The 24,545-nt window shown below is 32.1% G+C and overlaps 1 protein-coding gene across 1 annotated transcript in view; it reads right to left on the bottom strand.

Annotated features, from left to right (window-relative positions):
- Nucleotides 1-24,545, bottom strand: part of LOC140438242 (carbonic anhydrase 1-like) — an 87,695-nt gene that overhangs the window by 41,358 nt on the left and 21,792 nt on the right. Inside the window, exons 2-3 of the mRNA XM_072527938.1 lie at nt 14,356-14,391; nt 10,028-10,195 (exon numbers count right to left, since the gene is read on the bottom strand). Of these exons, the coding sequence (XP_072384039.1) occupies nt 10,028-10,195; nt 14,356-14,391 (204 nt within the window). The remainder of the gene's footprint in view (nt 1-10,027; nt 10,196-14,355; nt 14,392-24,545) is intronic.

Genomic DNA, 24,545 nt, shown 5'->3' with positions numbered 1-24,545 from the left:
CGAGGTCTTTCTTTTCTTAATCGTTGTTATAATTTCTAACTCTCTATTTATGGTATCTAATACTGTTCGATTCGTAATATTCAGTGTCCATGATATTCTGAGTATTCTGCGATGAAGCCACATTTCAAAGGCTTCTAACTGTCTCGTAGTATTTAATTTTAATGTCAAACTCTATACAGAAGGACTGACCAAACGTAGCATTTAAGTATCTAAATTTGTGAACTTTTTCTAATTAAGTGTTATTTATCGGTTTTAATTACCATTACTTTAGTTTTTTGAAGATTTATTGTCAGTCCCACAGCTTCACTTGTACTATTAACTCTGTCTAGTATATTTTGCAAGTCTTTCATTTTTTCTGCTATTAGAACGATATTGTCTGCATACCTGATATTGTTAATATATTTACCGTTTATTTTTATACCAATTTCGGTGCCGTCCAGTGCTTGTTTGAATATGCATTCAATTACAAGTTAAAGAGCACTAAAGACATGACACAGCCTTGTCGGGCACCTCTTTATATACGGAAGCTTTTAGTAGTGTAGTTGGAATATTTTAAGGTTGATTTTTGGTTCCAATAAAGGTTTTGAATTATGCGGAGATCTTTTGTGTCCAGCTTCATTTTCTGTTCATATAACAATTTTTCATGCTGAACTCATTAAAAGCCTTCTGGTAGTCGATGAAACAGATATATACTTTTTTCTGGTGATCAAGCATACGCATATCTGGATAGGTATTTTCACTCTGGATACTTAATTTAAATCTATGATTAATCAAAGCAAAATTAATTTGATTCCTTACAATCTGTTGAATATTTTCGTGAGGTGATTTCCATATATAGATACGACTGGGAGGTAGTTTAAACCAGGTGTTTGATACCACATTTTCTTATTGTTGACTTCTTGGCAAAACTGTATCAGACGATCACCCCCGTCATTGTTTGTGCCTTATCCGTATCCTCCAGTGATATCAGCTACTTTTTCTTTGCCGATTTTTGCATTACAGTCGCCTAGTATAATATTGATGTGGTGTTTCTTGATTACCTCATTCTCTTCTTTGTCTGCTATGGGTGCATGTACTTGTATTAGATTGAGTATAGTGTTTTTACATTTAATTTGTGATAGCGCTATCCTTTCGAAGTAAGGGGTAAAGTTTTCTAGAGATTATCTAGAGATTACAATGTGGTGTAATTTCAAGATGTTTTGTTTTCTAATGAGTGCACCTTCTCCATTTATAGCCGTGCTAATCGTTCAAATTTTCTTGATTGGTCTAGAGAAAATCGCTTGAGATAGATCCCTTTTTTACTGGTCTAGAGAAAATTGTCACTGTATAACAGAAGAACAGAAGAACAACGCAATACCTTGATAAAGCTAATGTTTGGACAGAAATGATTTGAGATCATATTATAGATCTCTTTTTTATTGATGGCAATTTAAATGGCAATAATTATTTAGCACTGCCCTAAATAATGTGGTGCTATCTTTGACAAACTTATATCCTGATCCAAAAAATGCATAAATTCCGGTTAATACGAAATGGTGTTACCGCTTCATTACCAAATCAATGTCCGGCGTTACCTAAACCTTATGTTTCCAAATAGGTGTATAGAGAGGTGAAGCTCGGTGAAATGGCCAGCAGGATCCCCTGATCTGATGTTATTTGATTTATTCTTATGGGGATATGTCAAAATCATTGCATACAAAACTAAATCTCTTGACTTAGATGATTTAAAAGGACGAATAACACTAGGTCACGCAGATGTTGAGTAACGTAAGAAGAAACTTCTATTTAAACCACTCATGCCTCACTTATACGGATCGTTATCGACCCATGTTACAAAAATTATGTTCAAGCAAGCGCGTTAAACTTCTTGTCGACTCTTTCTTATTTAAAAAATTTCCGTACACACCTGCAACAATTTGTTATGATCAGTGTTTATTTCACTCCCGTAGTTCATATAGTGCTCACCAGTGCAGAAGGTATAGTACAGCACACGTTTCATGGCTTTAACAAAGAATTTGTATGTTCAATTACGATAACTTATATTATTTAAAATCATTTATTTTAAAATTAGTTTGAAATATGTCAAAAAATTTCAATATTTTTCTTGGGTCGTAAATAGGACCGTTATAAATTAGGAACATAATTTTTTAACCTAACCTAACCTAATGTGTAGCATGTAGACTATATATTATTTTCTTGTTTTTAATAGGTGGGAACGGTTGCCAACTAATCCTCTGACCATTTTAACTAAAGGAAGCCTCAATAAAATAATTTTTATTTGCATAATAAAAACCACTAATCTCAATGCAGCCAAGTTCTAAATACTTCTGAAACATTCTTGACATATCTTTTCGATTTTTCATATTACTGCAATGTAAATATTAAAGGTGAGAAGTTTTCAAATAACTTTGTTTTTCGTTAAACTGATTTCGGGATAAATGCTTTTATTTCATCATACCCTTTGTCTATCTCTATGTGAGTAGGCTTTTTCATGTAGTTCAAGTTCAACCGTTTTCTTCTAAATTTAGACCATTTCAATGTGCCAAAAATATTAATACGTTTTGACTTATTTAACTCTTTATATCCCCATGTATGAATAAAAAAATGTTCTCTCGTGAGTGTAATTTTTTTTTAAATAAAATTTTAAATATACATTATTTTAGCAATTTGACTAATTTTTTGATTGTATTTTGTATATGATTCAATTCGTTTTAATACTTAGAATTAATTTTCTTGTTGGTTGTACAGATACTTTATGTATTTTCAATTGGATTAGTGCGTAAACTTTGGGCTATATATCAATAATATAATTATTGTTTGTAAATTAATTGAATTATAAAATGTATAGTTCTTTAATAATTGTTGACGGTGTGTTATTATTCATTCGAATGTTCCTCGTACAGATCTGACAGGGAAAAAAAGCTTTATAATGTAATTGGTATTAAAGACAAACTTCATAAAAAAACAATCTTTTTTTTAAATCTATAAATTTAACACGAAAATGTAAAACCAGAATAGAAAAGTAGTACTGTTTCTGGATAATGCTACATACATTTCACTCTAAGATTGTCCTGGAGAATGTAAAACTTATTTTGGAAACAATCCTTGAACCACGGCATTATCCAAAATTTGAAAATGATCTATAGAAGCTACTTTATCAAAAAGAATTTTAACTTTTATAGACAGTAGTTGTCCTCTTAATGAAATAGAGGAAAACATTACCATAACCAACCCCGTAATATGGGTTGCAGTGGCTTAGAGTACTTTTTCGCCTATAACAATAAAATGAATGAATGACTAAAATGAAAAAAGGTAAAGAAATACTCAACACTATAAAGAAAAGAAAAATGAGCTACTTTGGTCACATATTAAGAAACAAAAAATACGAATTGATGCGGCTGGTCATACAAGGGAGGGTGGAAGGCAAAAGAGGACCGGGGAGAAGACGCACGTCCTGGCTGAAGAATCTGAGACAATGGAGTGGGAAAACGTCAATAAAACTTTTCAGAACGGCTGCAGATAGAGTCAAATGGGCCATGATGATCGCCAATGTCCTTAGGGATGGGGCACGTTAAGAAGAAGAACAATAAAAATGGCTTTGCTAAAGGCGGATTTATGTGTAATATAGATGCGAATGATCAGTGAGCAGATGATAATATTCCACTTGTACAACTATTTCACACCATCAAACACACATTAGTGGATTTAGAACAATTTGCTTTGATTGATAGTGATGTGCCAACAGAAAGTGGAGAATTGACCATCAACGACTCTATTGAAAAATTAGCAGAAATAAATCAAACTATCCCTAACTCTGAACCTGAGGAGGAGGAACTTAAAGATTTTTAAGTGGCGAATATATCCAGCCGATCTGAAGCCTGCGTAAATTTTAGAAATTTACAAAACTTTTTTATTAATGAGAACATTTAAATTGAGTTTATAACACAAACATGTAGGTATTTCTGTGGGTTACATACAATTTAATACAGAATACACCTAAGTCCCGTAAGAATAGTTGATTTTATATCGGTTTAAAATACTCATATATTTCTGAAACCACCTTAGTCCCGGACTGAGGTTTGTCCCGGAATAAGACTGACCTTGTCAGTTGTCATTTTGCATATCGACGTTTACCATAACCTATAAAATTCATAGTGTTTCTATTGTTTGTTCTTATTGCTGCTTACAAAAAGTTATCTGTATATTGGAAGAAAAACGTTCATATTTTAATATTATTATGAACAACGATAAACCAACCACCAGTGCCGAAAACGCTAAGGATGGAGAACCTGCTACTAAACGGCGTAATGGAATTAGGAAATCGGATGAATATCAGCCTAATGTTATTAGAAACTCTAGAGTTAAAGCGCAAACATATATTTATCTACAAAAATAAGGCCATGGAAGCAAAGCAAATAGGACCTCAGTGCAAGTAAGACAATAAAAATATAATATTTTTGAGTTTGTAAAATACATTTGTTAGGTGTCTACTCAAATGTTTAGAAAAAGTGAAAAAAGATCAATGGAACATTATTTTTTGTAACTTTTACGGTATGACAACAAAAAACGAACAGGATATATATCTACAAGGATTAATAGAAGTAATGGAGGTGTCTAGAAGAAGAAAACGTAATGAAGGAGGTAAAGATAGGACACGAAGTTACAAGCTCCTTGTAAATGTTAATCAGACTAAAAAAAAAAGATATGCGAAGGTGCTTTTTTAAGTATTCAGGCCATTGGAAGAGAAAGGCTAAAGAGAATTAAAAGACTTGTGGTGTAATACCTACATATAAAAAGGGAAAAATATAATAGGGAACATTATTGATGCTGGAACTAGGAAACTTATCTGTAGCCACATAACTACATTTCCAGTCAAAGAGTCTCATTACTCTGGTAAGGAATTTAAGTACTTAGATGCGAAACTTAATATAAAAAGTGTAGCATTTGCAGATTCCTTGGTATATATTGATCTCCTAAATCCCCTGATAAATCTCCATGTATATGTGTTAAAACATTCAAAAAATATTTTCAATTCCTCTTAGCGTCGCCGAATTAAAATAAACCATTTTACAGTTCGTTTATATTTCACAGATGCGTTTTTCCTCGTTATTTCTTTTCATCGAAGCCGCTTTTTAGATATTTTGCGCGTTGCAAATAGACAGAAATATTCTCGTTTATATGTTTTGTTTATACTAAGTTGGGAAGCGAATGATTTTTGTGTTAGTCAAAAATTTTTCTTCAAATTTGTAATATCTTCGTCCTTCGTCCTTTTTTTATGGGAAAATGTGTAGCAGTGTGAAGTTAATAGTTACAATTTAAAGTTTTAAGTAAGGTTTGGAAGAATCGTTGTTTCCATCCTCGTTTTGTTTGTTCCTGGTCGTCATTCCAAATTAGAGATGCAGTTTTTTAAGGAGAAAAGTTTCCAAAGTTTGTGTTCCAGTGCCCCAACTTCCAACCTCAATAATTCGCAGTATGATATACAGTTTTTGGTTCCAGTGGCAGAAATTTTAGTAGGTCCAGTTTCCACCCCCAGAAGTTTGAGTGCATTTTAGTAAAATCAAGGTAACTTTTTTTGTTTTAAATTTTCAAAGTAACGATAGACATTTTTTTTAATAATAATAATTGCTTTCATAAGGATTTGTAAAGAATTTGTAATAATTATTAAAAATATATGTCTTAGGGCGTGGTTAACTGTCATTTTAATTGTTCTGTTTTAAAATTTTATGTTGACATGACAGCTAGCTTTATTATTTTTGACATTAGTTTGTTTTGTTTTTAGAAGGTTAACCTCTATACATGGTTTCACTTAAAAAGTTAATTCTTTATTTGTAACAATTTTTTGTAAGTTTTGTAGCATCTCCTACTTGTAAACAGAGTTTGTGAACGAATAGGACAAAGTAAGTGGTTCTTTGTTATTTTGGTATTTATCTTTGTAACTGTCTATATAGTAATTTGTGCCATTTATTTTTGTAACTGTTTGTGGTGAGACAACAATAAATGTTTGATTTATTTGTCTAAAGTATTTTTTTACTTATTTAAAAAAAGTTTATAACCCCTTTTTTGAGTTTCATTTAAAAAGATATATTTTGCATTTCTAATAATTTTAATAGTTATAACTAGTTGTCGTAATCGTTATAATTTGGCACTTCGAAGCGGCGTCCTTATTTTAAATAGCTAGAGGTCCTTCTTGTTGTTTTCTTACCCATTTGTCTAAGAGATTCATGTAAGTACCCATTTGTTTAATTTTTTTGTAGTTGCCCCAATCCGACCCCTTGCCATTCAACTTATCCACGACCCCAGCTCTTCAAATAAACACCCCGTGCCGTTCGCATAAGTTTCGTTTATTTTGCTTGCTCTATCTCCACCCCCAGTAACTTCTGTCCCAATTTTCAACCCCCTATAGTAATACCCTATGTGGTAGGCAAAATATCTTCGTTACAAAATAATGCACGAAATATGTATTAAAAAGTATCCTAAGAGTACAGTAAAATGCAGTTACAATAAATTTTTTTATGAAAATTTTAACCTACATTTTGGTAGGCCACAAATTAACACATGCAATGTCTGTGAGGAGCTTAATTTAAAAATTAATAGCCCTAGTCTTGGTGAAGCAGCAAAAAAAGTAGCGGTTGCCGAAAAAGTCGTACATTGCCGCCGAAGTAAAAAATTTTACACTGCCCTACATGATTAAGTTGAGAAATGCATTCAAGGAGATGATGTAGAAGCAATCGCCTTCGATTTTATGCAGAACCTTTAACTTCCTGTAATTCCTATACAAGACCTATTTTATCTTTCTCAGCTTACCGTAAATGTTTTTTGCATCACCAATATTAAGTCACTAAATCCGTTCTTTATATTTACCACGAAACAGAAGCACGAAAAAGCTCGAATGAAGTCTGCAGCTTTCTATTAGATTATATTGAAAAAAATATTGAAACAGATGTAAAAGAACTACGCCTGTTTTTTGACTACTGCCCAGGTCAAAACAAGAACCACTGCGTTATAAGAATGTGTTTGGCTTTAACCGATACAGGCAGATTTAAAAAAATTCAACAATTTTTCCCACTCCGAGGTCACACATTTTTTCCCTGTGGCCGTGTTTTTGGGGTTATTAAAAGAAACCTTAGGAAAATTTGATCAAATTAAAAGGGAAAGTATTATGAATTTTAAAGACTCGTGGCCTAAGGTATTGTAAGTCTGCATGTGCGTCGACCGAGACACAAAAGTTAACAAGGGACCAACGAATTTCGTTGTCAATTTCCAAATTGCATCATTTTGGCTACAGAGTTGATGCTCCCGACAGTATTCGAGTTATTGAATATATTAATAGTGCGATAGGGAGTACCTTCAATGTTTCCATTTCAAAAATAAGCAATGTCACAGTTAAAATGCCAACTCAAAAGGCTTATAAAGACCCAATTCCAATACTAGAGCCCAAAAAAGAAAATTTGACCACACTGCTTCAATTAGTGGAGGAACCGTTTCAAACCATTTTACGAAAATATTATTTAAACATCAGCAACTAAGAAAAAATCCAAGGAAGTCACAAAATAAACTGTATGATATTAAAATTGTTTCGTAATAAATACTTTTGGTTTTGAAACCTGACATTTCATTACTGAAACAACCTAAGTCCATTTTAAAAATGTAAATTTAAAGAGTTTAGAACGATTTAGAATGCTTTTGTTTTTGATAAATTTATTTATTAGGTGTAATCTATTAACTTCAAACTTCACTTGAAATGTGAAAATGTTCAGATAAACTTTCAAAACGCTTTTTGAAGTTATACTTCTATACGAACGTTCGAGATTGGAAATTTGTACAGGAGTGAATCGGCAAAATCATTACATATGTAAGATATAGGCAAGAGAGACACAGAAGATATATTTTCTCTCTCTTTCTCTGTCGAGAATAAAAATGTTCTTTTTGTAAATATATTTAATATTTATTAATATTATTGTTATTTTATATTAATTCGGTAGATATATACATTTGGCCAAAGTCTTTTACAAAAAATATTTTTTCCTGGATAATTCTTGTTTCGATAATTTTATACATTATTTAATTTTCCAAACTATTTTATTTATCATTGAATATTTAGTACATATAGTAGTCATATGTAGAGATGACGTAGATGGCGTAGAGATGACAGTGACAAATATAATGATTGTTATTTTAAATTTATTTTATGTATATGTTTATATGTATGGAGATAAATCTCAAAACAAGTCGATTTTTAAATTAAGATTTTTTGGCATATATATGATACTAGTGACGTTATCCATCTAAGAAGAAAGAGATTCTTTCACCGAGAGTTAATTTAATAAGATTTTCACAATTTAGTGGGGATTTTGAAACGGTACCACATAGAATCAAAAAAATCCAGGAACCTAATGATTTATACAAGTGCTTTCAAATAATATATTAATTTCTAAATGATCTCATTTAGAAGTATCTTACAAAATGGCGCCAAGACGCTATTAAAACTGGGGCATAGTTCAGTTACCTAAAAATTTAGTAATTCAAGTTTTAAGGTTCAGAAAAGAGTTATTTGGGTTATTTTGTTTTTTTCCACGTTAGCATATTGAATAAATTCATTCATTTTTGCTAGAATATATGTTGAATATGTTGTAATTATCTCCACAATTTATGAGAACAAATTATATACTAAAATTTTTGACCCTTATATTTATTATTAAGGACTCAATATTTATTGTCTGTTTTTCTGCCTTTATGTGCTATAACTATAAAGGAAAAATCCTAAAAACTTGATACTTGATACATAGCTTGGTCCAAGGTCGAACACTATTGAATTTATTCTTCTTATTCTTATTCTTTATAAGGAATTCTGCTTGTTCATTGGCGAAATAATACATCTATGGGAGGTTGTCAATCCGTCTTTTGTCCGGCCGTCCGATACTTCTGGTGACTTACCTCTTGCTATTTTGACGACAAGGGTCTCCCCATTCTGCTTATGGGGTTATTTCATTTTAATTTTTTCTGTTTATTGTCTATTCGCTTATACACTGTATGGAACATTTTCTTCTAATGTCTTGACTTCTCTTTCGATCTCTCAGCGTATTTCCTGTAACTCTTCCCAGTACTCTCACTCTCAAATCTGCCTTTTCCAGTAGCCTTTGTGTTGTGGCTATGTCGGGTCTTATTACTGAGACATATGTCATTATTGGTCCTACACTGACTTTATGAATTCATCTCAGTGTTAATGTGTCTCTTTTGCCATATAGTGTTATTAATTCATCCTGTCAGTCTATTTGCTTTTTGTACTTGATTTCTCACTTCTTTGTCCAAGACTCCATAGCTGCACAATGTAGCTGCACATTAGTAATAATGGTATTTTATTTCCATTACTTTTCATCAAAATATTGATTCAATCCTTTATTTACTATTCTCCTATTACAGGCCAAATGTTGTTTATATACAGCAAACGATGCACCATATACCTATATGCCTAATTCTGTTTCTCTTTCTGCTCTCTCTTCCCTATAACATTGTGGCAGATTGACTCCCACATAAATTTGTAATGGCGAACGCGTGTATAGAAGTATAACCTCTACCGGCAGTCCCACTGACTACCACACCCGTTTTTTTTATCTCCTGCAAACTGTCCGAATGTGACTTAGATTGTTTCAGAAATAAGCGACTCAATTATTATGACATGTCCCAGATATTTATTTTCCAAGCTTTTAATAAAATGTGAATCAAAATTTAAAAAAAAATTAAAAAGTATGAAGCAATCATTAATTTGCAATTGTTTTATTAAGTAATTAAGTGAAATTATATTTAAAATGTAAATAAACAACGTAGAATACAACCACTTCTCTTTAGCGACCAGCTTTTGATTCCTCGAGGGACGCTGGTAGAGGTGGTCGCTATTGGAAGGTTTTACTGTAGTTCATATAGTTTATAATAGATTACTTTGGGCAATATTTTGTTAAATATATACATTCAATGGACTTTAAGGATCATAAAGGTATTTCTTTTAATTTTAAATGTATATTAAACTTACCCGTATGGCCATTGTTTTCTAACTTAACAGTCTCTATGGGTTTATCAAAATTTTCGAAACCAAGCGGTGGAAAATTTAATTTTACTACATTGTTTATTTCTATATCTATAGGACTTTGTAGTTTACCACCATTACATCCTTTATATTTTCTGCCCCAAAATTGTGGACCTAGAAAAAAAGAAAGAAGAGTTATTATTTAATTCATATTAACAATTTATATATACAAAATGAGTTTTTAGTGCAACATTGGTCGATAATTCCATTATGGTACAGAATATCCAAAAAAGTTATTTAGAAAAAATATAAGCAATAATATTTTTTAGGCTTGGATAATATGCCGAATTCTACAGGGTGATTAGTAACTACGCGGTAAATCAAACCTTCAATTTTTTAAATAGGACACCCTGTATATTTTATCATATTTAGATTCCTCTCATAATCTCTATTCTTACAATATGAGATTTGATATTACTATACGGAGTATCTAACGAGTTATGACCATATTTATTTCGAAATCGCTATGAAATAAACACACTGTATATAAAGAAGGAATGAATAATAATAAGTATTATTTATTTTATATAATTAGGTACAGAATATGTTCTAGTTTTTAAATTAAGTTTAACATAAATCATTAACAGATATTCGTATACAAGGTGAACTACAAAAGAAAATTACGATTTCCTCATATTTTTTAAATACACAAACCTATATTTTATTTTTTCAAAATATTTCATTTTAAAACTCATTACTTTCCGAGATATCTTTAGTTTACATTAAATTTCGAGAATAACTTCAATTTTTGTAAGTAAAAATAACTTGAATTGCGTGACGAGGGGTGACCGTTATACAACATGTAAATTTTTTCAATTTTATTAAAATCTATAAAAATAATAAATAAATAACAAAATTACTTTATTCAATTTTAAACATATTATTTAAATTTTAAAACTATAGAAAACATGGTACGAAGCTTTACGCTAGTCAACAGTATCGCCTACTGTATACTGTACACTTTTTTTTCAGAATAATATGTGCTTTTTGGAGATGAGTTTACACAAAAGTGGAACAGTGAACCTGCATAATTTTCATTACTATGTATCAAACCATCCCTAATTTATTAACAGTCATAATCAAACTAGATGATCTATAAATGTTTGTGGCGGTATTGTTGAGACTATGTGATTAGACCACATTTTTTTGACACCTTCTGAATAATAATTTGCCATCACTACTGCAAAATGTTCCAATTAATATTCGACAAAGAATGTCTTTTTTAATGACGATGTTCCAGTTCATTACACTGCTGTTATTCACAATCGTCTAAATAATAACTTTCCTGCTAGGCGGATAGGCAGAGGAGGACCAACTGTTTGGTCACCGCAATCACCGGAATTATCAATAATTGATATTTTCAAGTCAAGTGGCAATGTAAAAAATCTTGTGTACCCAGAAGCTTCCAACAACGCCAGATGATATAAAAAATAGAATAGAAGAGGCTTTTATTAATATTGACTTACCAATATTAAGAAATCGGTCTCGGTCATTTACATGTCGTTTACAAACTTGCGTAGATTTTGGAGATGGACATTTTGAATATTTACTTTAGACTTATTTCCTTAGTATCACATTAATTGTTACTGTGTGAATTGTTACTGTGTGAATTGTTGATGTGTGAATATCGTTATGGTTTATAATTTGCATTAGTAGTTATTTATTGAACAAAACTCAGTTTGTCGCCAACTGTCATTAAAGTCATTCATTATTGTACTCCTTTGCGACAGTAAAGCAACACTTTATTGTACTGAAAGAAGAAGAATCTTTGTTTAAATTTAAAACTATAATTATAGCAAGGCAGAAACGACTTATGCTTGTCAAAATATTCTTACTTATACGTAAAGGTTTAAAGATTATAAAGCTTTTTGTAAAATTGCAATTCATTTAGTAAATTTTTAGAAAAAAAATTTCTAAATATCAGTAATTAAGGCATTTTCTCAAGAAAAAATTGCAAATAAATCAAAAAGGAAGCATTTTACAAAAAATTACCAGGAAAGAAAAAGTATTTACTTGGATGAGACACGTCGATTTTTTCTCTCCTTTTCCCGATCTCCTTTTCTAAATTGGATATTCTGTCTTTAAATTGCGCTTTAACTAAATAGTGATCAATGACTATATTTGCTCCTCTAAAAGACCTAACACCTAATAAGTCAGAGCAGTGTTTTGCATCGATGATTATATGATCTATTTGGTTAATCGTTTCATTATCAGGAGGTTTCCAAGTTTCCTTATGTATATCTTCCTCTATAATCGGTTCACAATTTGTCGATAGCTCACTACAAGTTTAACCCTAATTAGAGAACTGAAATACAGAGAGGATAGGTAATACGATATAATAGTATCTGAAGGAATACAATACAGCAGTCAACCTTATAATCCGATTACGAAGGTATTTTGGTTACAGATGACCGACCAGTGTCGTAGAGTATATGATTGAAACATTTATTTGAACTAAATAAATATATTTTTTAAATTGTACTTATGTAAATTGTATTTTTGTTTTAATAAAACTTCTTTACTTTATTCAAAAATAAAGTTTCTTGCCATTTGTAAAAGATTCATTTATTTAATTACGGGGAAAGGCGCCAAATGTCGCCTGGCAAAATTTTCAATGTGTTTTAAATGTATCCATTATTTTCGAATCCGAAGAAAACTAATAAATATTTTTGAAAAATTTAAACGCAGAATGAAAGATTACATTATTACTGAGGGCAGAAAGTCTCTGAAAACTTCTACAATGTTTATTTTAATATGTTATGTAACAGGGGTGAAAATAAAAGAGAAAATATAGTAATATTGCATGCAAAAGAAACTTTTTATTTATTCTAATAAATATCTCCTGCATCTTTCCAGCTTTTTTCTGTAATATGTTGTAATGACTCGTATAACAATTCGCGTACAGCTTGTATTTTATATGACGTATTTTTTCTAGCCACATAACTTTTCATTTGTGCCCAAATGAGTTCAATTGGATTTATTTCGCAGTGGTAGGGTGGAAGTCTAAGGACTCAACTACGTATTTCTTGAACTTATATTAGTGTTGCTGGGCAAGTTTTAAAAGTTCTGCTTTTACCATTCCATCTTCGTAAGGCAGATACTTATTCCGCAGCCAGTCAAGAATATCCTGTTTCTTCCACGCAGTCGTTGAAAGTCTTTCTACTAGTCGTGAATGATAAGGTGCATTATCTAATACTATAATTGAATTTGGTGGTATGTGTTCAATCATCTGCTCATAATACTCTTCGAAAACATCAGCTGTCATCTCCTCGTGATAGTCTTTTGTGCACCGACTAGCCGTAAATTACATGCGATCAAAAACGTACTAAACAAAAAAATTGTTTTCGTTCGTAATAACTTCACCCTTTCAAGTTAAGTTTCGAATATAAACTGAACAGACGAGGCACGTGGCCAAAGCCGGCATCTTTATACCCATTATATTATTAAAAATCTGGGGAATTCCATCCTAATTATCTTGCAACGAATAGTACCTTCGGATATGAATTCCAGGTTTTCTAGTAAAGTGATTAAACGCGAAGATTAGTATTGAAATATCCAAAGAGATAAGGTATTCTTATTTACAAAATTGTTAATGGTTAAATTCTTATTTTTATTAATATAATATAATAACCAACATTAGCCGTGAAAGTTTTAATTGTTTTTTGCTAAATATATTAGTATTAAAACATTATTAATATTGGTAAACATTTTGGAAAGGAAAATAAATGTAAAACGCATTAATTTTAATGAACAAACACCTCAGAAACGCCTATGATGATACAAATTTTACGACCGTTTTATGACTTTGAGGCACATTTCGTGCTCTCAACAATTTGTGAACGGATTATATGGGAAAATCGTGTTCCAGCTATTACCACGTTCTTAGATATCGCAAGGTTTATGATTCTGAGACCGTTATCATTAGAGTCTACCTGTAGACTCTCTTTTCCGATGGTGGGCGAAAATATAATCTCTCTTCCAACTTTGGCATCTCAGAAGAAGAAGTATCTTAATTACCCAAATTTAATGTATTCGGAGTTAGGCCATTATTATTCTATGTGCCTTATATGTGGGAAGAAAAATTATGAATAAATTATAAAGACAACAAATTATTACTTTAAGTATAATCAGCGAAATATTATAATAAATTTTGAAAGACTAAATATAAATCCAACAGACCAATTTAATAAAAGACATATAAATATGTTTATTAATTATTTATTTTTAATATTATTGCTATAATCAAAATCATAAAAAAATGGTGTTCCACTTACCAATATTTCCTTCATATCCGAAATCCTGGCCATAACCTACAAAACAAATATTGGTTATTAATAATTTTGTGGTTCCAGTTTCAAGTTCATTTGACTTCTAATTAGGTACCATACAATACGAATAAATTTCAATTTCCACGTTTAGGTGAATGTCAGTGCGTAATAAAATCGGTACACAAAAAAGAGAAAGTACCGCATAATTTGCATTAACAAACATATTTTTCAGTTTATTTATTTTAATGATTAGTACGAATATTTTGTTGAGTAACAAAATGTAGAAATATACGTATAGAATGAAACGATACCGCAACAAATTTAACACTAGCGAAGACAAAACCATTTTTCTATCTCCTATATTAAAAGCCCGCTTTATTTTACCAATTTCTATTAGTTAAAATGCCCATCGGCAAAAAAGTTTATGATAAATACTCTCTCCAAACTTTGGGTATCGGTTTATTAGGCCGAGTTTAACACGGTTTCCCTCTGCGATTTTTTTTGGTTCTGGGGCATTTGTCATATAATTTTCCCGAAACATTTCACCCCTCGGACAGCAAAATCAGAAAACTAGTTCCATCAGACAATAGGATGAATTAATTATCAATGAATTTCGTCACAGTAGTTTTTCCGACATGTTTGAGTGTTAGATGCGTTGACTGATCTATATTTATCGTCAGAAAATTTTATTTTCGTGATTTTCTTATGAGTTTTAAACTACTTAATTAAAAGAATATATTTTCTGACGGAACTTGTTTTTCGATTTTCCTGTCTGAGGGGTGAAATGTTTCGGGAAATTCGAGGAAAAACGTCCCAGAACCAACAAAAGTCGCAGAGTAAAACGGTGCCTGACTCGGCCTAATGACACGATACTCAAAGTTTGGAGAGAGTATCTATCATAAATTTTTTGCCGACGGGCAGTCTTACTATATGCATAAGATAGCTGTTTATGCATTGAATATTTTATATGTGGAAATATGGAACACAAATTAATTGTAAAAAAAATTATATTTTTTGGTTTGTTTTGACGTCCCTATTTCCAACCGGTAAATCGTCGAAACATTTCTGAAATAAAATTGTAAAAAATTGATATAATCTAAAAACGGTATTTTTACATGGCGGTGAAGGAAATTTTACTTGGACTTATAGGCGTGGCCACAGCGGGTGCCGTGGAACCCACACTAACTTTCGAGGGGCGCAAAAATGGACTGCCGGAGTGATGACGTAGATTTTATTGACATCTGTCAGTTTCACTTTCCAAACAAACCTTGTTTAGTGTGGATAATTTCTATTTTTCGTTATTTTTTCATTTTTTTACAGAATCTTTCCGCTTTTTGCAATATCTAAGTATTCTAATAGTTACTACAACAATTTTGCAAGGTTGTGTAAATAATAAAGCAGGTTGTTTAATAAAGATTGCAACAAAATGCATGTATCAATAAAGTAAGGTTAGAATTTCTTTAATTTAAACTTTTAATCTATATTTCACAGAAATAGAACACTGAATTACGATGGTATTATCGTAAAAACACTAAATTTAAAAGAAAAAGCAGCAGAGGAAGCAAACTGTTGACTTTATAGAAACTAAAGTCTTGAGATTGGGCATTTCAACTTTTGTTTGGAAAGAAATAATAACAATATGGCTGCCGTGACGTCACACTCCGGCTGTCCATTGAAATCTTTCAGTTCTAAAAACAACTAATCTATAAACATTTTGGGTAATAATAAACGAGATATTAAACTAAAATGTAAAACTTTTTAATAAATAAGTTAAAAATTATAAATAAGTTAGATACATCTAATACGGGCCACTATTGGTATTTTAAAATTGAAGGCGAGGATACAAAATTGTGCTCAAAGTAAATATTGAGGGCGATAGATTAAGACGTTTAGATAAACACGTAACAGTTAAAAAAGCTCTATGCATTTACCAGAGGATAGAGGACTTTTAATAATTTTTATACCCCGATATTTTTTTGTTTTTTAAGTGAATAGTATTTATTTAATTAAAAACAAACCAATCAAAAGTATGATACTATACTGTGTATATAGGGTTTCTTCCGTTTTTGTTTCAGCATTTTATTCATTTTTTATTTTTTTTTTTCATAATTAATTGTTTAATATATTTTACCTATCTTCTTTTTCTTTTGGTGCCTATTCGTTTCGAATATTGGCGATCATTCTAGCTATAATTATTTTATTAACTGATGCTTTAAATAGATTAGTTGTTGTTGTGGAAAACCATTTCCTCAGGTTTTTTAACCATGATATTCTTATTCTTTCAATTCCTCGCTTTCCGAATACTTTGTATTGAAGGATTATTTTCAGTAATCTGTATTTAGTGCCGTTTAGAATTATGTGTCCGAGATATTCTAACTTTCTCATTTTAATCGTATACATCACTTCTATTTCTTTCCCCATTCTTCGTAGTACAGTCTCGTTGTTTATCTTGTCCGTCCATGATATCGTCTGGATTATTCTGTATAGCCACATCTTGAAGGCTTTAAGTTTTTTCTCCATTGCTTCATTGATTGTTCAGGATTCAGATCCAGATTATACCTATGATTACTGAAATTAACTAACAATACCTAATACGGACCATCTGAAATATTTATAATTTTAAATGTTTTTATTGAGGATTTATTTATGATTTAGTGTTTTAGAATCAGATGTCTCTATTACATAGACGTGTAGGTTAAAAAATATTTTCATAAATAATGGGTCATTTTGTTCATATGGCAGACGTCGGTAAAACTTGAAACATGATAGGAAAACAAAGTAGGGTAACCCGGTGTGGAACGGGGTACCGGGGCAGAATGGGAAACCGACGTGATATTACCTACAAACGACATAGATGCGAGTTGTCAGTCTGGGAGTACGCATGGTTGGTATTTTATCGGAGATCAAAGAAGAAACCTGTAAATTCTAAACAAAACGAAAAAGGAAAGAAAATAAGAACAAACAGGTTAAAGCTAAGGCAAAGAAACAAAAAATATCTGAAACTGAATCCGAAGATACGGCCTGCTTGTATTGCCATGATTACTACTCTAAGTCCAATGAAGGCTGCTGTTCTTGTAGCATTTGTAAGAAATGGACACATCTAGCATGTGCCGGTTTAGATAGTGACGATGATGAAAGCATTCTCGTCTGTGAACTTTGCCAATGATATTAGCTATAGTATGGGGCACCCCATTGTGCCCCGGGGGGTGGGGCAGAATGAAAAATTTCCCTTTATTTTTGTAATGTAATGTAATACAGAAATATAAAATAATAAAGATTTGTCAAATGATGGTGTAGTTTCATTAAATATCGCACAAATTACTATCAAACTTAGGTAACCCGTTCCACCCCGGATTCCCCTACTGTGCACGATGACCCCTGCGTAGAATTAAACCAAGAGAAAGGTTAGAAAGATCTAAATTAGTAAGAGGTCCTTACCAACCAAAACTAGAACAGTTTCCAGCCAAAATAACAGGTAAACGAAAAACTTTCTGTTTTCCATGCAGACGTTTTGACATGATTCACAGTACTAAGCCTGAATTGATAGAGACAGCGTTTATTTTTAGTCAATTTATATCATGGTATGAAACTACAGAAGGATTTAAAATCCATTAAAATACAAGTTGCCATGAATTTAGCACAAAAACTTGTAAGAGTTATAACGTGAATAAGTCAGTAGATTTTTAAATCCAAAAGAAAAAAAAAGCTGAACTGAAAGCCAAAGAGAAGCAGTCACAAAAAAAATTAAATTATATAAAGAAAATAATTGATATAATTATAGTTCCAGTAAAAACTGGAAAACCTTTTCGTGGTTATAATGAAATGGAAAAAAGCAATGAAAAAGGATTGCTTCTCGAAATTGTACAACTTTTTAAAAAATGTGACTTGAAATCCGCCCCAAAACACTGCACTTATCTTAGCAACTACATACATTCGAAATGATATTTTACATTCTCACAAAACTGTAATTCTGTAAAGGGATATTCAGAAGGAAGTGAAAGGACAGCCTCTTTCTGTGATGCAGACGATACATCTGATGTGACTCGCCACTACAGATTGCTATTATTTTTAGATATATTGCTAAAGGTAGTGCGTTTCCAGTTGAAAGGCCAGCAGCATTGAAACGTTTAAATTTAACTGGTGCAGAAACCATTTTTGAAACAATAAATTCTACTTTGCAGGATATTAATGTTGCGTGGAAGGATATTGAAGCTGCAGGATTTGATAGGGCTTCAGTGATGTCAGGAAACTTTACTGGTGTACAGCAAATATGTTAAGAGAAAAATATTAAAATTTTATATATTCATTGCTATGGTCATTGTCCCAATGTAGCATTGGTAGCCGCTTGTGCTAAACATATTGAAAATCCAAAGATTTTAAATTTTTTTGGTGTAACATAATTGGTTTATTCTTATATTGATTGCAGTTCAAAAAGGCACGCTGTTTTTGAAGAGATTATGAAGGTCACGAATATTAAGTTAAAAACTTTATCTGAAAATGTTCAACTTGTCGTGTTGAAGCAGTTGCTGTGATCAAAGATCAACTTAAAGCAATTATAGAAGCCATTGAAGAGACATTTGCTGATGCAACTGATGCAAAAGCTAGAGATAAAGGTAAAGGGATACTACATCAAATAAAATCCTTTGATTTTATTATGTGTTTGGATATAATACATCGAATCCTGCAAATAGTTGTCATAGTTAGTAAATTACTTCAATTAGACATACACATTTCTGAAGCTATAAAAGGAGTTTCAAACTTAGCGCTTGTTTTGAAAGAATTAAGAATCGAGTCATCTATATTTGATAATATTAATTCCAAAGTAAAAGACACTTATGATTAGCTTCAAGTAAACATTCCTACTCTGACAAAACGTTCTTCAAAACTTTCCACTAGATTAGATAATAATGCTGAAAATGCATTTACAGTCAACGATAAAAAAATAATGAATTTCTGTGTATTTCATTCGCTTTTAGACCGAAGGATGATGGTTTAGATGATCTCAGAACATTTTGATTTGAATTCTTCAGAATTAGAAGCTGAAGTAAGACTTTTAAAAAGAAGAAAAAGTAAAAATTTTTCACCTTAGAAAGCTCTTCAATAGAAAATAGAAAATCGATGTTTTTAGTGTTTAACCAACTAATGGTAAATGTCACAATTCTTGTAACAAGTTATACTTGTGAGAGAACTTTTTCTAAGCTGACCATAATTAAATCGAAATTTCGATCGAAAATACTGTAAGACCGTTTGGAACATCTATTAATAGTGCCTTTTGTTGAACAAAAACTTGCTGTAAATATAGATATCGATACTATAGTTGACGAATTTAAAAAAAAATCGTACCATTCCAGCGAGGATATGGATTATAATGTGTTGTTATAATACATTTTTAATGTCAATCCAAATTTTTTAATGCACTTTTTATATATATGACTACCTTTACTTTTCTTATGATCGCGCAATAATATAATATAAAAACAAACGTAACTCGTTTCAAAAATTACTGTTGTAACAAATATATTTTCAATTAAAAAATTTATTTAAAAAAATTGTAAACCGTTTTTTATAGGCATATGAATATATCAATGTTGGAAATTAAAAAAAATATATGGGGGAGGGGTAGAGCGTGATTTTCAGTATTGGAATCCAGACTAAAAAAACTGGCCATGCCTATGCTTGGACTTACTTAGCTTCAGTCTTCGTGACATCAGGCTTGTTTGCACTTTTAACGTTGAAAGTCCTAAAAGCTATTGTTGTAACCTCGGTTGATATCAAATTATTATCTTTCTGTGCATATATTCTGGTACGTTGTGCTTAGGTTGATTATAGATGACGTATCTTTGACCTGCTGTTAACTTATTAGTGTTGGAATATTCTTATTGGTTACTTCTTCTTTTAGTATCGCTAACCAGATGTTGGTGCATTCTGCCGATGAGTTTGCTGCTTAATTTCTTGTATTTAGTTAGATTGGACTAATTTTACTCTTTTTATCATTTGTTTCTTTCAAAACTTTTGATGCATCTTCTCATTAGACACTATGATTGTCTCAAGTATGATAGTAAGATTTGTGCTCGTAAGCTCATCACTAGCAAACTCATCAATGAAATGCAGCAAGATCTGGTTGCTGGTACTGGAAGAAGAAGTTATCAATAAGAATACACCAACACTGATTAGTTAACAGTAAGTCATAGACACATTATCTATAATCAAAAAGAACTTATTATCATTATTAAAAAAAAATGGAGCCTGAAAAAAGGCCGTAAGAAGAAATGTAACTAAAAATTTGGAGACTTCAATACTTCAATGTTTCAATCATCATCATTAATAAGGCAATCGCGTTCACTCCTGGACATAGGCCTCCCTCAGCTCTTTCCATTGTTCTCTACACTGGGCCGCTTGTAGCCAGTTTCCCGCTACACGTTTTATATCATCGGTCCATCTAGTCGGTGGTCGTCTTCGACTTCTTTTATAGTTTCTGGGCCTCCATTTCATCATACGTCTTGTCCACCGTCCATCTTGTGTTCTGGCTAAGTGCCCTGCCCAGTTCCACTTAAGCGTCGTGGTTCTTTCGATGACGTCTTAAACTCCTGATCTTTGCCTGATTTGTTGGTTTGTTATGTGATCTTGAAGGCTGACGTTCAGCATTGCACGTTCCATAGCTCGTTGTGTAACTCTGAGTTTATTCGCAGATTTTGCGTGAGTGTTAAACTCTCTGCCCCATAAGTTTGTACAGACAAAACACATTGGTTATAAACCTTTCGCTTGAGACACATGGGAATTGAACTTTTTAGAATATGGCTTAATTTGCCAAATGCTGCTCATGTCAGGCCTATTCATTGCAAAGTTTTATTATTAATTGTTATTGCAATGTTTCAATGCAAAGTCACAAATGTGACGTTAACTAAGTTTTCTAGGTTTATAGGAGTTTGATGCAAAAACTTGATGCTGAAATGGAAAAAGTCCTCAATATTTCTGCATCTGTTGCAGTTTTGACTGTACTGATCCACGGACGGGTGTGTATAGACGTGTAAACGTAAAGGATCGATTTATTTTTTAATTTTTATTTTTTATTTTATTCCAAAGTATTCATTATAAGTAAGCTGTCGAAAGGGAATCTTAGAAACGATCTATTAATCGAGATAAGAATGAATTTGTCATGGAATTATATTTTTTGTGCATGTCTATAGGATATTGAACTTAAACTATTATTTATTAATACAAATGAAATTATTATTTGGTTTATTAATTACAACTTATGATGAAATATAATGAAAAATTGTCTGATGCTAATAAGTAGGTGATGGTTTTTGTATTATCTTGCTAAAAGGATAAACAAAGGGTGTTAACAATACCCTATGTCTTTAATGATTTAGCCAAATAGAAATATGATATCTTATTTATATGTATATAAATACAAAATATCTACATAACAGGATATACCGTACCAGTACCTAAATTAGACGTCATGTTGGTGATTTTGTAAAGAAAAATAAAAATTTCTTAATTAAAATATTTAATGAATATGATTTTTTAAAGGATTTTTCGTCGTATCAAAAACAAATAATTTATTTAAATAATTTATTGGTAAATGCATATATGCTAATTCTTTAGAGTCTATAAATGATTAACAATTGAGATCATTAAGAATATTAAAAGTTTTAACTTGTCTACTATCAATATTGTTTTCATCATTTTGTCTTTGGCGCCGTCAAATGTTGTTGCCACCATCATCATCCGGTGATTCTTCTGCTGATTCTATCTTCCTCATTTTAGGTTACTTCTTTCATTACTACGTCTACTTTATCTCCAAACGATCTTAGAGGTCTTTCTTCTTCCTGTCGGATTCGACTCTATAGTTTTGTTTCTCCAGCGTTCTGAATCCGCTGTTCTGGCATGTCCGTACTAAATAAGTCTTCTTTGCTCTATATAATCAAGTATACCGGAGTTCTGTCCCATTTGCGATTCACGTTTTAGTTTTCCTTAGAAATTCATCTCTGTTCACCGCCTTTGTTTTGTTTGTGTTTTTCTTATTTATTACTCAGTTTTCAAACCTAGTGGGTCTATAGTCTGCAGGTCAGTATACTTCTTATCGTGGTGTTGTATATTCTAATTTTGTTTTTGAGTAATGCTTGTTACATAATATTTTGGTCATCAATTTTCTTATTGTCTCTTCCTTTTATTCCTCTTCCTTCGTATATCTTAAGTTTATTGTTACTGATCTACTTTGCATAAATCCAAATTCATTTTCTATTTATCAATTACTATAGTACTACTTTGTTATTAATCTGGCATTTATCTTACTTTTATTGTTCTATTAAACAAACCTTTTGGTCAGTCATTTCTCTTCTAAAGTTGTGCACTAGGGCGGAACGAAAAAGGTCAAAAAAATAAAAGAAACTAAAAATTCTTGTGGCTATCGTTTAAAAGTTGTGTCAGGTGATGAAAACAATCGGTGCGAGAGCATTTTAAAATAAAAAGAAATCTTGAGGTTCCATATTGGATTTGGAAAAAGAAAAACCAGAAAAAATATTTTTGTCGAAAAAATCGATATGGCTATGATCAAAAGTCGTCTTTAGGATTGAAAAGCATCTATGCAAAATAAAATTTGAAATTAAACGATGTTTGCAGGTTCCACAATACTATTGAAGCTTGATATGGTATGAAGTAGCTGGTCCAAACGACGCTAGTATCTATATCATATTATTCAAAGGTCAAAGTCAAGTTTTCAGCTATTTTTATATCAAGCAGGTGAAGGAGGGAGAAATGCAGATGTTACATCAATCTTCCATTCTTGCAACTATTAACGCAGGCACAACATGCCCAACAGATAACAGTACTATTGAGTTTCTTATCTCGCACAGACGTATCGTATCTAAACATATTCTTCGAAATTTTAACGCGAAGTAGTGTTGTGAATTTATTAAAAGGTTCAATATTTATAACACTTACGGATTTAATTTATTTCTTTATTTATATTAACTTATCTGACAATAATTTATTATATTCGTACGTAACAAATTCGCGAGCGCGGGTGTTGAGAATTAACTGTCCTTCCATATAAAAATGTTTTATTTTTATACATAAATCGCCGTTATCTCGAAAAGTCCAAATCATTCTTGAGTAGACGGCGAAACGGTAAAGGCAAACTGGATTTCCCTCGCATCGGTTCGACCTTTTTCTGAAAGGTCGTTCAGGTAAATAGATGCCTCTCGTAAACTCTACAACATATTAGAATAAAAACATGTTACAGGTTAAAACTATGACTCATATTTTTACGTAACATTGCCCCCCTCTCAAAAGATGGTTCCTCCTGGAACCTTGTCGGGGCTAGAACTGGAACGGTATGCTGGTATCGGCAACTGGACCCTCTTTTACAACTTCCAGTTGTATAAAAATGACAAGGGACGGTTTTCTCTCCGCACCAGTAACTATGCGGATTGCAACAGACTAACACCTGGACTTCGGTGTCTTTGAAGATCTCCTCCACCATATTTCGGATAACCCTCCAATCTAATTGGCGGCACTCCAACTTTGGCATGGCTAACTTTTGCACGTCGGACTCTAGTACGTGCTCTCTCAATTGAAGTAAGGCTTCCCATACATCTCGGTAGGTAGGTTGGTCACGGGCAGTGTCTTTTGTTACCAGGTAGAAAAGGTAACGTGATGCATCTTGGAGTTTCAAGGTTTTACCGGGAGCTGGCACCTGGCATTGAAGTTCTGCAACTCGACCAAACTTCCTTCGAAAGACGGATGCCAACCCTGGTGCGTCTTTGATACTGGCCGGGATGGTGAGGGCCAGCGAGTAGTCATCGGGGAGCGCGAGTAGATCTTGCTTTTCTTCAGTGGTAACACCATGTCTCGCTTTACCGGTACCTCCATAGGCACCCATGAATTCCTCAAACGTGAGGTCAGACACATCGTGGACTTGGTTTACTTCCACTTCTTCATCTACGTCGTGGTCACCTTCGAAAGACGCCAGCCGGTTATGGTGTACTATCATCGGCTTTCCCTTCGGAATCTTGCTTATTCGGTAGATGACATCGTTGATCTTCTCCATAATGAGGTATGGACCTTCCCAAAACTGCTGCAATTTGGGAGAACAACCTTTTCGCTTCTTGGGATTATACAGCCATACTTTGTCGTTCTTCTTAAAGCAACCCTTTTCGGCTTGTGTATCGTACCGTTTCTTCATTCGG

Source organism: Diabrotica undecimpunctata, chromosome 4, assembly GCF_040954645.1.
Source record: "Diabrotica undecimpunctata isolate CICGRU chromosome 4, icDiaUnde3, whole genome shotgun sequence".
NCBI lineage: Eukaryota > Metazoa > Arthropoda > Insecta > Coleoptera > Chrysomelidae > Diabrotica > Diabrotica undecimpunctata.
This window is presented reverse-complemented; position numbering and strand designations above follow the sequence as displayed.